The sequence below is a fragment of the Triticum aestivum genome, chromosome 2D (assembly GCF_018294505.1).
Source record: "Triticum aestivum cultivar Chinese Spring chromosome 2D, IWGSC CS RefSeq v2.1, whole genome shotgun sequence".
NCBI classification, from domain to species: Eukaryota; Viridiplantae; Streptophyta; class Magnoliopsida; order Poales; family Poaceae; genus Triticum; species Triticum aestivum.
The window spans coordinates 607,205,878-607,220,988 of NC_057799.1; the positions used below are offsets into that span (position 1 = coordinate 607,205,878).

Consider the following 15,111-nt stretch of genomic DNA (forward strand, 5'->3'; position numbering starts at 1 on the left):
GTACTCCCTCCGTTTCAAAATAGATGACCCAACTTTGTATTAAAAGTTTTTTTAGGAAACTTTGTACTAAAAGTTAGTATAAAGTTAGGTCATCTATTTTAGAACGGAGGGAGTACAAAATTGAAGGAAGCAAATGAGACGCTCGTCCATGCACGTGGGTCAGTGCCAAGCAGCTCACATGCGTGCGGTTGTTTGAATATTCTGAATACACACGGGAGGGCTGCGAGCGCCGACCGGACCAGTTGCTACAATACTCCGGTCCAGGAAAATCCCCCGGGGACGAGACCGTAGTAGACCTGACAAGGTCCGTGACATAATGGAGCGGCAGCAGCACTGTTTAATAATGAATTTGCAATTGCACTACCCTGCTGGATACAGCTCCACGCAGTGATCCCAAGGTGTATCAACGGCTCACATAATGGTATCATTTGGTAGTATGAGCCATATCAAATTTTCGCCTGCATGTTGAACACATTTTTTATATAAAGAATTACCATTTTTTATACCGTGGTGCTACGATCGCCGGTTGTACCGTCGGTACAGGACTTGCATCATAATTGGATTATGGTGCAACGGCTCAGATAATGTGACCATATGGTAGTATGAGCCATATCGTATTTTCGCATTTTAAAAATACAACTCTTTTGATGTCTACTTTTATTTCATGTACATTGTACATTTTTCATATACCGTAGTAACATTTTTTATACATGTTTAACCTTTCATAATACATGATCAACATTTTCCATATATACAAAAGGAAATCAAAGAAAACCAATGAAAACAAAAAAAAAGGAAACCAAAGAAAAAGAACAAAAACTGATTGCAAAAAGAAAGGAAGGCCGTGAAAACCGAGAAAAAAAACCAAAGAAAATTAAAGAAAACAGATGAACAACATTAAGGCAACAAAAACAAAACCAATGAAAAATAAGAAGATAGAAAAGAAAAAACTTGTGAAAACCAAGAAAGAACCAGAAAAGAAAGAAAAAGAAAGAAAAAACAAAAAAAGAATGAAAAAGAATAAAGAAAGGAAGAAAGCCGGTGATAAATGAACAAACACGAGAAGAAACAAAAGAAATCGAAGGGAAAATAAACGGAAACAAAAAGTAGTTTGTGAAAAAAAAGGAAACAAAAAGTAAAACAGATAAAACCACATTCAAACACAGAGCCAGCGCATGAACGAGCGCTAAGAAATTGGCCGGTCGAGAACTGCACAGGCGAACAAATCCTTCTGTAGAGGCGACCAAAGGTGTAATGTTTGGGCGAGCTCGCTTGCAGGCGCGGCGACGCCTCTTTTTCCCATTACGTTTTCTAGCTTGTTCCTTTTATTTTCTTTTAGAAAACACTCGCATTTAAAAAGAGCTCTTAAATTTTAAAAGTATTCACGAATCTGAATGTTAGTAACTTCTTCCTTTTTGTTTTTCCTTTTTACAAAATAAAATGCTCGCAAATTCAAAAGATCTCCGCAATTAATAAATTGTTCGTGGTTTCAAAATAATGTTCCTGAATCCAAAAGAATGTTGGTGAATTTGAAAAATGTTTGTGAACTTGAAAAAAATCTTCGTGAATTCCAAAAAAATGTACACGTATTCACAAAATATTTATGGATTCGAAAAATGTTCATAAATTTTCAAAAAAGTTCGCGAGATCAAAGATTGGTCAGAACATTCAGATATAAATCATGAATTTAATAAATGTTCATGATGTTTAAAACCAAATTGTGAGTTCGTGAAATGTTGAAGGATTTTTTAAAAAGTTCACAAACTACGAAAAAATCATGAATTTTAGAAAATATGTCAATTTTGAGATAACTTCGTCAAATTTCTAAAAAAAGTTCACAAAAAATTGAAAAAGTTATTCTATTTTGGAAAAAAAAGAGTTCAGAAATTTGAAAAAAATTTATCATGTTTTAAAAATATTTCATTGATTTTGAAATTTTTCACAAATTTAAAAAGTTCATCAATTTTGATAAAAGTTTTAAAACTTGAAAAAAAAAGTTCACCAATTTTGTAAATAGTTCATCGGTTTAGAAGGAAAAATTGGGGAATTCATAAAAGAAGTTCACCAATTTTAAATACAAAATTAACTAATTTAGAAAAGTCTGCACATTTAAGAAAAAAAGGAAAAGAACAATACAAAGGAAAAAAAGGAAAAGAACAAGAAAATAAAAAAGGAAATGAACACGAATAAAAAAGAAAAGGAAAGAAAAAGGAACAAGCAAAAGAGAAAAAAAGAATAAGAAAAAGAAAAAAAATAAAAATCTAATTAAGAACCACCTCGGCCAATTTTGAAATGGTACAATAGATAGATCTTATCCTGATGAAAGGTGGTCTTCGCCTGCAAAGTTCCCGGCCATGACGCAGCGGTGGGTCCAACGATGACATCCGTCCTGCCGAGTTCGGGGTCTTGGTCTCGTTGCACCGGAATGGAAACCTTTGGGTCTCCCTCGGGAACCCGCGCCTGTCCTTGCTTCCATAACACCAAAGAGGAAATTGTCCTCCTCTGCACCCGCTGGCGCCCGTGTGATAGCCTGGCTTATTATGGATGATAGACTACTCATATCAATAAGGAATTCCTTCTTTTCCGAGAGCCCATTCGGCCAGAACTCCAAAGTTAAGCGTGCTCAGCTTGGAGTAGTTTCAGGATGGGTGACTGACCGGGAAGTTGCTCCCGGGTGCGCATGAGCGAGGATAAAGTGCGTAGAAAAGACTAATATTGATCTGTGGGGCTGGTCTAGATCCCGCCAGGAGTAACGACCACCGGCGGATGTGTCCAGGGCGTTATAAGTTGGTATTAGAGCCGGCCCTTGCCGTTATACGGATGTTTGCGGACAGGTGCGCGGTCATGTTGTTCATGACGTTTGTGACCCGTCGTGGCACACGACATGGCGCATGTACCGGACTGGATGCACAGACGTATGTGCCAAGAGGGAACGTTCTTGTGTCCCGATGAGGACGTCGGTTCCTCTCAGTGGTATTAGGGATGATATACTACTCATATCAATAAGGAATTCCTTCTTTTCCGGAAGCCCATTCAGACAGAACTCCAAAGTTAAGCGTGCTCAGCTTGGAGTAGTTTCAGGATGGGTGACCGACCGGGAAGTTGCTCCCGGGTGCGCATGAGTGAGGACAAAGTGCGCAGAAAAGACTAGTATTGATCTGTGGGGCCAGTCTAGATCCCGCCAGGAGTAACGACCACCGGCGGGTGTGTCCGGGGCGTCATAGCCCGCCTGACTTTGATCATCATGGCTCACGTCATCGCGGCCTCATGGGGCGGGGTACCTGCATAGAAATCTCCGCTCCTCGAGAGGCAGGCTCGGGGAGCTGCTCGGCTGCACGGGTGAATGAAACCTTCCGACGAGACGACCAAAGGTATAATGTTTTGGCGAGCTCGTTCGCCGGCGTGGCGACGCCTGTTTTTCCCATTAGCTTGTTCCCTTTATTTGCTTTTAGAAAACATCTGGATTTAAGAAAGCTCTGAAGTTTAAACATGCTTATGAATTTGAATGTTAGTAAGTTCTCGGCTTTTGTTTTCCTTTCTAGAAGATAAAATGCTCGTAAATTCAAAAATTGTCCGCAATTACAAAAAAATCATGAATCCAAAATAATGTTGTTGTACTTGAAAAATGTTTGCGAACTTGAACAAAATATTCATGAATTAAAAAATGTTTGGGAATTCAAAAAATGCTCACGTATTCACAAACAATTTATATTAGAAAAATGTTCACAGATTTTCAAAAAGTTTGTGAGTTCAAAGATTGGTCGCAACTTTAAAATATAAATCATGAGGTCAATAAATGTTAATGAAGGTCAAAAACAAATTGTGAGTTCAAGAAATGTTGACTAATATAGAAAAATCCAATTCAATTTTTTCCTGAATTTAAGAAATGTTCATGAATACAAAAGAATGTCCGTGAGTTTATAAAGTTTTCATGACTTCCAAATAATGTTCTAGTTTACACCAATGTTCATGAATTCCAAACAATTGTTCTGGCCTTCTTCACAACTTGTTCATGATTTTTCTTTTCAATTTTAAAGTTCATGAAAAAAATATCATGATTTGAGAAATGTTTCAATTAAATATATATTAAATTTCGAAAAAAGGAAAATAAAAATAAAAGAAAAAATACGAAAGAAGACAGATATGGAAAACGTAGAACGGAATAACGGGCAGGGCCATTCCCATGTGTTGGCGTGCAAGTTTGGTCCCGATCCAAAATTTTACCTACTACTGATAGCAATAGTTTAGATTCTGATCTCTCACGTGTTTGGGGTTTTGGGTTTAGTTTATTTTTTGGTTTTATTTTTTAAAATTTTCTTTAATATATTCTACTTTTTTCATTTATAAATTTTGGAAAATCGGAATCTCGTAAAATTATTAAATTTGAACTTTCATAAATTGTGTTCGTTTTTTAACTAATATACAAAATCTTCTAATTTTCTAAATTTAATAAATTTCATTTGTTTCAAAAAATATTCTAAATTTAAACAAATGAGTATCTTTTATTTAACAAAACTGTTAACCATTTCAAATATGTTCTGATTTCCGGAAAGTGTTCTTAATTTTCAATATTTTGTTCGCAATGTCAAATAATATTTTTGGATTCATGAATATTTTCAAATTCATGAACTTTTTATATGTCATGAACATTTCTGAATGTGCGAACACCGTGATTATTTTTAGATAACCACGAACATTTATTGAATTAATTATTTTTTTTCAAATTTGATAACCATAAAAAACTTATAATGTTTTTGTCAAACTCATGATTTTTATTTAAAAAAAATTAAAACTCAAAAAATTGTTATTTTTATGGGGTTGTTTCAAAACTTTATTGATTAGTTATTTTTTCGTGTGAAAAGGATCGTGGCACTAAAAAAAAGCAGCGAACAGTACAAAGCACCTCAACAAAAATGAAAATCACAACGAAATCCTTGAGAAGCCCTTCGTCTTCATCCTCCAGTCCGTGTCGACGGCGCGCCGCCGTTGCCGCTCCTGCCTGGGCTAGCCTGGCGTTGTTGATTCCGGACGGGAAGTCGCCGAACGGGTCTAGAAGACCACATCCGTTCCGGAGAAGAAGAAGGAATAATCGTCTATGAAGCTCCTTGACAATCCGGAAATCCCCAAAACCAGAAGAAATTCTCGAGAACCACACCACTCCCACAAGCTTCTCCCGCTGATATGGTACTGTAATCGGGGAGACTTTATTGAACAAGGTGCCACAACCACCATCTGAGTGCCGCCGCCGGGAGGCGGGGGTGGGGGGCCCTAATCCTCAGTGGGAGGTCTCAGGCGAAGGGTTACGGGACTACGATTTAATTATCATTTTGAATGTTCAGGGAGATACAACCTGAGTCATAGGGATTGGAAAGCCACACATGGCTATCCTGATCAATAGAAATATAGTATTTGGCAAGACTATGAGCCTCAATATTCGATTCACGACCTTGCAAGATGACGGCACAACTTGTGAAATTTGTCATAGTGGCATTAATTTCCCTTATGACTGTGATGTGAGGACCTCGTGTTCCTTCCTTGATGCTCGCAACGATTGGCTTACGGCCGCACGTGAAAAAAAATCTCACGTACGCTCGCTCGAGTTTACTCGTGGGCTTACCCTAGCCTATTGACAGTAACAACAGCTAGCGACGGGACCTGGGAGAGGAGATCCTAGTCGGCTCTTTATGCGTCGGCTAGGAGTTCTGGCACTCGCTAAGCTACAGAAACGGGTCGGCCCGTTTAACCTCTAGCGAAGCACTTCCTCGACAGAAAAAGGTTCGTTGATCAACAGTTGACCTGTCAACCGTTGTTATTTGAAGAAAAGTAAAAAAATCAGAAAAATCGCAAAAAAATCGTGAGTTTGAGAAATGTTGAAGGATTTTTTTAAAAAGTTCAGAAACTTCAAAAAAATCATGAATTTTTAAAAAGTATGGCAATTTTGAAATAGCTCATTCAATTTCTAAAAAAAGTTCACAAAAAATTAAAAAGGTTCTTCAATTATTGAAAGAAAATTCAAAAATTTGAAAAAAACATTGATTTTGAAATTTTCACAATTGTTTTTTAAAAAATCATTAATTTTGATAAAAAGTTTACAAATTTGAAGAAAAATTCACCGATATTTAAAAAAATTCATCGGTTTAGAAGGAAAAAATCAGGAATTCATAAAAGAAGTTCACCGATTTTGAATACAAAATTAACTAATTTAGAAAAGTTTGCAAATTTAAGGAAAAGGATAAAATGGAAAATAAAAATGAAAATAAAAAAGGAGAGAAAAAGAACAAGAAAAAGGAAAAAAGAAAACCCGAATTAAGATCCACGCGGAAACTGTCCAGCGAACCGGGAAAATCCGGTCTGGGAAACTTTTTAAAACCAAGGGCTTTCCGCTATCTGAGAAATAATATAAAGAGATAAAGAAGTGTTAGTCAGAAGCGTTAACATGGCCTAGGTTACTGCTGTCTTCTCTCGGCCGGAAGCTATTTTTTACTGTACTAAATGGGCTGGCCGAGCGAGGAGTGTGGTGCCGTTTAATTCGCCACCTGGGAGACCGGGCCATGCACGCGACGGCACACGATCGGGGTGCCCAATTCGGTTCAGGGTAGTGCCGGGCACACACGAAACCGGGCCGTTTAGGATTCGCTAACCGGGCGAGGCAAGCAACGCCACACGACTGGTGCCCAATTCAGTTCAGGAAACCGGGCCAAGCCAGCCAAGCCGGACTGCGTGACTGCTGCAGTCCCCCCATGCGGGGACGCATGGGCTTGCGAAGCCTATAAAATGGAGGAGGGCCTTGGGAGAGGAGGACCGGAACGTGGATTTTTCTTTTTCAAGAAAAAAGCCTACAAAGCGCGCGCTCTCTCTCTCACTCTCAAAAAAGAGGCGCACAACACAGCTCTCCAGATAATGTTTCTCCTCCTTAGCCTCCTCGTCGTCGGCGTGCTGGCCTCTGACACGCCCGTCTGCCCGACCCACCAGTGCGGCAAGGTGAAAATCCGGTATCCATTCTGGATCGACACGGGTAACGCTTGGCATTGCGGTCATCCGAGCCTCCGCCTCGAATGCCGTGGCCGCACGCCCGTTCTGCGCCTGCCGTCGGGAGAATACGCCGTCACCGACATCCTCTACGGCGACACGGTGGACGGCGACCGGAGGGTCTCCCTGTTTGACCTCGGCGTCTTCTCACAGCACAACAAAGCCTGCCCGTTCGTCGGCCGGAATCTCATCCTCCCGTCCGGCTCCCACCCGACGCTTTCACTCACCGCCAACGACACCAACCTCACCTTCTTGGTGAACTGCTCCTACATCGACGACAGCGCTGGAGCGGGACACCTCATCGACTGCCTCAACAACGAGGAACGCAAGAGCACTTACGTGTTCCACGGCGACTTGCTCCCGTACGACTACACCACCCAATGCGAGAAAGTCGTCGCAGTGCCGGTTCTGAGAACGTCTCTGCATGGCGGTACAACTACAAACCTGCTTCACGACGTCGTCCCTGCACTGAAAAAAGGCTTCGAGCTTAGGTGGTCGAGGCCGGCGGTGGTGAGTGAGTGCGGGGGCTGCGAGAATGGCGGGGGTTTGTGCGTCCACAAGCGGGAGGCGGGAAAGAAGTCTTGGACGTTCACGTGTGTGACAAATGCTAGTGCCACTGCATTGGTCGTCGCAACCAAATCTCCAGGTACGTACGACAGTGTATTGTATCCAGGTGGTTATTCCTTCACAAACCCGCATGTTGTCACTATTGCTTGCTTTACTTTCGGCATTTAAAATTGAGCCAATAACACTAGTGATGCTTGAACTTGGCGCAAACGGTCCGTTTGGTGCTAGAACTTGTGGTATGCATTGAACTGGTGCATCATCTTGGCTTTGGCGTGTAAATACGATAAAAATTCCGGCCGTACACTGCCACGGTGCTGACGAGGCGTGATAGTGTGGTAGGGGACCCATTGTCGACGACTGGATGGTCAAGAGGGGCCCTGCTGTCACTGGCTAGATGGCCAAATGGGTGCATCTGGCCGGTTATTTTTTGCGAACACCCCCTCAATTTTTTTCTTAGAAAAAAGCCCATGTAAACACATATAACCCCTGAATCCCAATTTGTGTGTATGACCGGATTCGAATCTTAGACTGTACAACACGAAAGAAATAACCACGGGGCTGGAGTAGAAGAGTAGCCGCGCTTTGCCGCGACTGTTGATTGTTGCGTTGGCAGCTTGTGACAGAGCATTTAGTTAACCTGCATAATTAAGCATCTTCTACCAATTTTTTCAACAACAAGAAAGCATCATCTACCAAGACGAAACAACAATGTGCAAAGTTAACCATCTTCTTGTTCAGAGCAATCTCCTCCCCTTCTTGTAGTTAAAATCTCTTTCCTTTTTCCTTTTCTTATTTAACCTCAATGTTATTTTTTTTCCTGCTACTTGATGTCATGGGTTTTTGAAATATCGTTTCCTGCGTAACAGTGCCAGCTCACGATATCTTGTTTTTAGATGCTATAAAGTAAATAAGTTAGATATAGAAACACCAATGAACCATTAATTTTAGAACAATCATACACTGTTTCATTTCAGATATTTTTACTGATTCTCCCACGAGCTAACAGCATGCATGGTGCATACGAAAGCGAGTCGAGTAGGTATACGAAATTGGAGCGACCATGCCTCGCATCATGTTTCACGACAAGCGAGTAGGCATACGCCGTTCCTAAACAAATCAGTTTAAATTTAAACATGATTAAAAGAAACACATCATACAGACCATTGTGCTATCACCCGCATTAATCACGTAGAACTATCAGATCGTAAAAACTTTGAACTCAAAATTCATTTGGTATTTTTGGATGGTAAAGTCAGAGAATTTAGGTAGTAATAGGATCTACCACCCCTACCACATAACTCTTTAGTGACCGGCGAAAATATATGTACACTTAACTAAATGCATGTTAAATTTTGAAAGCTTCATTCACTTGGTGACTATTTCTTATTTTGTGCAGTTAACAAAGAGGGTACTGTACTGAAGATTGCATTACCAATAATGGCTGGTCTTTTGATTCTCACATGTGCATCTTTTGTATGGGCATACAAGTTAAGAGGTAGAACAACTTTTTGTTTCAGTTTTTTAAGATGCATTGTCTATGACGTATTTGTAAGGCAATATTGATGTGAAGGTATTCATCTTAGGTGAACGGAGAATCAGCAATATTCAGAACAATGCTACGCGACAACCCTTGGACATATTCACGCTCAATGAACTTGAGATAAATATAGAGCTTCCGTCGGTTAGTTTTGAAGAGATCAGTACTGCAACAAATAATTTCTCAAACAACAACATGATTGGCAGAGGTGGTTTTGGAGTAGTTTATAAGGTAAGATGCCATTTCACGATAGTGATCTTGTTAGATTTTTTTCCATTCTCGTGTTCACTTCAAATTTAAGAATTATGTATTGATGTAGGGGATTTTCGGAGGCGGAAAGGAAGCCGCTGTAAAAAGACTCAGTAAGATTTCTAGGGAAGCGGCTGATGAGTTCAAAAATGAGGTGATCTTGGTTACCAAATTGAAACATAAGAATCTCGTTCGGCTTCTTGCCTATTGCGCTCACGAGGACGAGAAGTTGCTAGTCTACGAATACCTGCATAATAAAAGTTTGGATACCTTCCTTTTTGGTATGTTCTAACTTATGGTCACAACTCACAAAACATTTTTTTTCTTTTGAAGACTTCTTGCAAAACTTTCTTTGGTTTACTGAGTTTATTTCGCATTGGTCTTCGAAGACACTACAAGGAGATCCATACTTGATTGGCCAACCCGGTTCAAGGTAATTAAAGGGCTTGCAAGGGGGCTTCTTTATCTGCACGAAGATTCGAGGTTGACAATAATTCATAGAGATATCAAAGCAAGCAATGTCTTGCTAGATGCAAAAATGAACCCCAAAATATCTGATTTTGGTATAGCAAAGATATTTGAGGGAAATGAGCCACAAGCAAAAACTACCCACATTGTCGGGACATTGTAAGTAATACATGAAACCAACTTATAGTTTGACATGGTAATTATTTAGCGGTCAAATAACATAAATTCTTGAAAATGATTCAAACAGCGGTTACATGTCCCCTGAGTACGCAATGGAAGGTTTCTATTCCGTCAAGTCTGACACCTATAGCTTTGGTGTTCTACTGTTGGAGATTATAAGCGGATTAAAGATTAGTTCAGTCCATCTCATAGCGGATGACTCACCAAGCCTTACGTCTTATGTAAGTACATAAAATTCTCTATTTCCAAAAACTCAAAGCATCATAATAACTTTATGATTTCATTGGTTTAGGCGTGGAAGTTATGGAAAGATGGAAATGCGAGAGGATTGGTGGACTCGTCAATTGTGGAAAATTGTCCACTTGACATAGTCGTTAGATGCATTCAAATAGGTCTTCTATGTGTTCAAGACTATCCAGATGATAGGCCATGCATGTCATCCACTGTCTCCATGTTGGAAAATGAAACAATTCCGCTTCTTCCTCCGAAGGAACCTTTATACTTTCGACAACAGAACCATGGAACAGGAGACCATGGAGATAATGTGGGCATGTCCGTGGATGACATTACTATCACCGAGGTAGAGGCCTGCTAGATATTTACTTCCATTGATCTTTTATGTAAACATCTCTAGTTTGTACATTCATGTTCGTACAAATAAATGAATAGTTTATGAATACATTGGAATCCCCTGTGTTATTTTCATATATGGTTTCCTTATTTTGAGAACTTCGGTAGTAGTTCCTGCATCTATTTTCACCTTGTCTAGTGGAAGAAGCTACTCGATCATGTGTGGATCACTTATGCGGTTGTTTTTCCTTCTATGAAATTTGTGCTTGTGAGCTTCCTACGTTAGTCATTCGGTATGAAGTTCTGAATTGGTATTTTTGTATAAAGGCTGGCAAAAGTTCATATTTTTCAGAGTTGGATGAAAGTGATGACTTGCTATTGATTAGGCTAGGTTTCCATGACTAATGCACATGACTATTCTTTTACTAAAAGTTGTGGTGGCCCTTGGCACATGGGACTTAGACTTCCCTTTAACTTGGTCTGTAACCACATTTGTAGTAACTTGTTTATTGTTTTGCCCCCACAAAAATTAAAAATAACCTATTACTCTTTTTTTACACTCGAGGGGTCCGGCCATCCTTGTTTTCACAGTGTAGTGTATTACATCATGAAGATTGAAGATGATAGGTCCCAACACTACTTAATTGGGTGCCGACTTCAGTCTCCAACGTTACCACATTGGTAAAGTAACTAAATGTGGAAAGCCACTCAAGGATCTTAGATATGCTTAAAATGCAGCACATATGTTCATTTTGAATTTTGTGCAGTGCATGTGTTGATTTACCTGATACCATCATAACATAATCATATTCAACCTTGTTGTTGACATCAGATTTTGGCACGGAAGAAAACATTATTAAAGTGACCTCAAACGAAGACATGCTCTACATGAAGAAGTTTTGTATCGTCGACATGAACATCTTTGAAGTCTTGGACATCGCCATCCGATCTCATCTCGAGGGCCTAAGTTGTGTTGGAAGTACTAATATTTCGTGTTTAGGTTACTGTTTGGATGATTACACCTACAAAACGACCTCATATGAGAAAATAGTTTACATGGTTGTCTTAGCCTCGTCGAAACGGTCGATTTTGATATAAAAATCATTTTAATATGAGGTCGTATGCAAAAATTAAAGCCCGCTAGTGTGACCCTACCATGAGCAAAGAGTGACGCCCAACACAAGACATCCATATGAGTGTCTGATGGTTAGCTTGAGTTATTGCCTGTTTTGCGCAAGTGATTCAGCCCTCAAGATGGACTCGCATAAAAAACATTCAACATGAAAGTTGTTCGCCTCATCGAAACTGTTAAAATTGATTTGGGCACTTCTCCATACAAGGTCGTTTACTGCCTCAAAAATGACCCGCGAGGTGCAACCAACTTTTAAACCGAGCAGTTTTGGAAAGTTCGGGTCAAACATCCAAGTTGGACCTAAATTAGGGTTTTGGACGTGAATCCAAACCACTTCCTTGCACGAAAAGTCCAGCCGCCTTTTATATACATAAGAGATGACGACCGATCGAAATAACAGCACAAAATCGAACAAATCAATCTGTCATACTTTTCGTGTTCATCTATCTTTATCCCTCTCCCTTGCATCTTGCTTCTCGTTCTTCGTCATTCTTCAAGGGTGTGTTTGGTTTGAGAACCAAGTGTAATGGAATGGAATGGTTCCATTCTGGAGGAATGGGTCGGTTCCGTTCTTGCGTTTGGTTTGAACTAAAAAATGGAATGGAATGGTTCTATTCATGTGTTTGGTTGGAGAGATGGAATGTGGCAATAACTAGTCAATATATTCTCTAAAATGACTTCCTTCTATACATCAGCTTGACCAATATAGTAGCGATAACCAGTAGAATACATGTATGAAATAATTCTTTTGTATTTTTTTGATATTTATAATTCTTTTGTATTAGCATACACGATGACATATACACACAAATCCATCACGTCTTGGCTTGCTGTGGCTAATCAGTGCTATCATCAACCTTGAGCTAGGGGATTAGGAGAGGAAAGAGCCGATCTCTGCTAGGATCAAAATTATATATGAACCCGTACTGAACCATCGCCAGGATCCCTGCTAGCTAGCCACTCCTGCTCTCTGCTTGTCGATCGAGTCCGCCGCCTATGCTACTGTTAGGGAGAATAGGGAGGTGAAGAAGCACGTGTTCATCGCCGCTAGCCCGTCGTAGCAATAGCTCGTCCGCAGCTCGCCCGCTGGGAGGATATTCGAGGGAGGTGAGAGCAAGACGGGGAACGAGAGAGGGAGAAACGACGGGGAGGTGAGGGAGAGAGCTGCGGCGCTGGCGCATATCGTGGTGGGGAGTGGGGAGACGAGGGTGAGTGACCCGTTCTGCATCGTTCCTTCGATTTGGAGGTACGAGTGGATTCCGCATATCAACTGAATATTCAGTTTCTGGGAACGGGTTGGTTCTCCTTCCTCGACCCAACCAAACACGGGAACGAGTCCTGGATGCGGGTCAGACCCATTATATTCCAGCTGGTGATACAAACCAAACACACCCCAAGATTGGAGGGCAGCGAACCTCGAGGCTCTAGGGGTGGTCAACCCGACCCGGGTAGCCCATAGCCGTCGCGCTGTCCTAAAGGGGTCCCTCCCGGGCGAGCAAGGTTTTGGGTCTATAAAAGCAACCGCCGGATTGTCTTGCTATCGCGCTTCCGGTGAGCCTCCCTCGGTGCATGCTGCCACACATCGCGTTCGGCTTCGAGGATACACAAGTGACATGTTCGTGTGTAAGCACGTTTTTTGACGATTCCGTTGGGGATGAAGCTTCGAACGGTCTCCGTTGCTCTTGATGAACGAGTTGCTATATACAGCCATTAACGTATTGGATGGCTGCGTACATTCGATTGGACCTCATGGGCTTTGATCTGTACGGACCCGCACACAACGTGCAACTAAATCTATGGAGCAGCAGCTCAAAAATTATGCTCGAGAGGGCCACGTAGGTGGCCCGGTAAATAATTACTGTAAACATTTTTTTTAAGTTACTGTAAACGATTTTTAGGACAGCCAAGTCAATCCCGTGCGTCCGTGAGAGTGATCTGATGGCCAAGAAAGCCAAATCATTGTGGAGGCTCGTAGGTGGTTCCATCTTACTCGTTTTGTAATTTGGAATGTGTGTAATACAAAAATCGCATTAGAATTCTGAATATAAAGATCTGCAAAAAGATAGATAATACAAAACTCACATCAGGATTCTGAAAAGAAAGGAATCTCACCTTACTCAGTCTTTTTTTGCTGCAAATAGCATGATCTCCGCTTTTCAATTACGAAGGGGGGAAAGTGTACAGTCAGCTGAAGAAATTCAGCTTACAGGAAGTGAAAATGTACAATGTGTATGAGAAAAAATAGACATAAAATATCTGTTTTAGAATTTTTAAATCATGTATTTAAAAATGTTAAACATATATATATATATATATATATATATATATATATATATATTGCTAATGTATACAAAAATGTACAATGTGTATGGAAAAAATTAGACATGACACAATGATGTTTTAAAATGTTAAATATATATAAAAAATATTAAAAATGGAGAATGAAACCAAAAAAAACAAAGAAGGAAAAAACAAAACCAATGAAAAAAGGAAACCAAAGAATAAAAACTAGTTCAAAAGATGAAAACCAAGAAATAAACAAACAAAAACCGATAAAACAAGAAAGAAACAAAGAAAAAAGAATAAAAGAAGAAAGAAAAAGAGAAAACCAAAAAATAAGCAAAAGAAAACAAAGAAAAACCAAAGTATAAACAAAAAGGAACGAAAAATAAAATCAGAAAAAATCGAACAAACGCATCAGCGAATAGACTGAAGCGAGAAACATGCTACTGGGCCTTTGAACTCCATCCTCCGTCCTGCGACGCCGGCCCGAGCCTTCGTCCAGCCCCTGCGCTCCATCGACGCCACGCCGGACAACCGCTGTCCTCTTCCTCCACCTCACTGGAGAGCCACCGCCCGCCATCGTATTCCTCAACCTCGGTTGCTCCTCTCTGTCTTCCTCCTACCTCACCGTCAATACCATTAGTTCCCCTACCTCGGCGTCAAGTTCGGGACCCAAGACTGGTATGAACCAACTCACTGCTATCATTATGGGAAAAAAATGCTTACTGAGGTAATGCGAACCAACTTTCTTCAGTAATGGGAACAAGAAAAAAAAACACTTTCTTCAGTAAGCCTTGTTACCATTTTATAGGAAACATGTGTTATCATGAATTTGTTGTTGTATGCCAACATGTCGTGCTTCTGTTGTGCATAACCATGTATTTGTGTTATAACCTGATTGAATTTTGGTATTTGTGTACCTGTGTGATCTCACTCAGAGAGCCTCCTGTAGCATTGTAATATTCTACTGATTTTACTTTTAGAAAACTCTATATATTCTACTGATTTCTCTTGTGGCTCCTCTGTTTGTCCAGTCTGTTGTGGCTGCTCTATTTTTCCAGTATAGATAGCTTTAATTTTTCTCTTGCACGTGTCA

The 15,111-nt window shown here is 40.3% G+C and overlaps 1 protein-coding gene across 1 annotated transcript; it reads left to right on the top strand.

The window, feature by feature from the left end:
* Positions 1-6,809: 6,809 nt before the first annotated feature.
* On the top strand, positions 6,810-11,724 carry LOC123054916 (cysteine-rich receptor-like protein kinase 15). The gene is made up of 8 exons (XM_044478791.1): positions 6,810-7,675; positions 8,993-9,091; positions 9,180-9,364; positions 9,453-9,663; positions 9,772-10,009; positions 10,098-10,251; positions 10,323-10,610; positions 11,433-11,724. Exons 1-8 carry the CDS (start codon positions 6,901-6,903, stop codon positions 11,463-11,465), a joined length of 1,983 nt encoding a protein of 660 aa, XP_044334726.1. The 5' UTR covers positions 6,810-6,900; the 3' UTR covers positions 11,466-11,724.
* The last annotated feature ends 3,387 nt before the right edge of the window (positions 11,725-15,111 follow it).

Bases quoted from the DNA above. Each gene is read 5' to 3' on its own strand.
- LOC123054916 (XM_044478791.1), top strand. From the start codon at position 6,901: ATGTTTCTCCTCCTTAGCCTCCTCGTCGTCGGCGTGCTGGCCTCTGAC. The intron at 10,010-10,097 runs GTAAGTAATACA...TGATTCAAACAG, and splicing joins ACCCACATTGTCGGGACATT to CGGTTACATGTCCCCTGAGT. The intron at 10,611-11,432 runs GTAGAGGCCTGC...TGTTGACATCAG, and splicing joins ATGACATTACTATCACCGAG to ATTTTGGCACGGAAGAAAAC.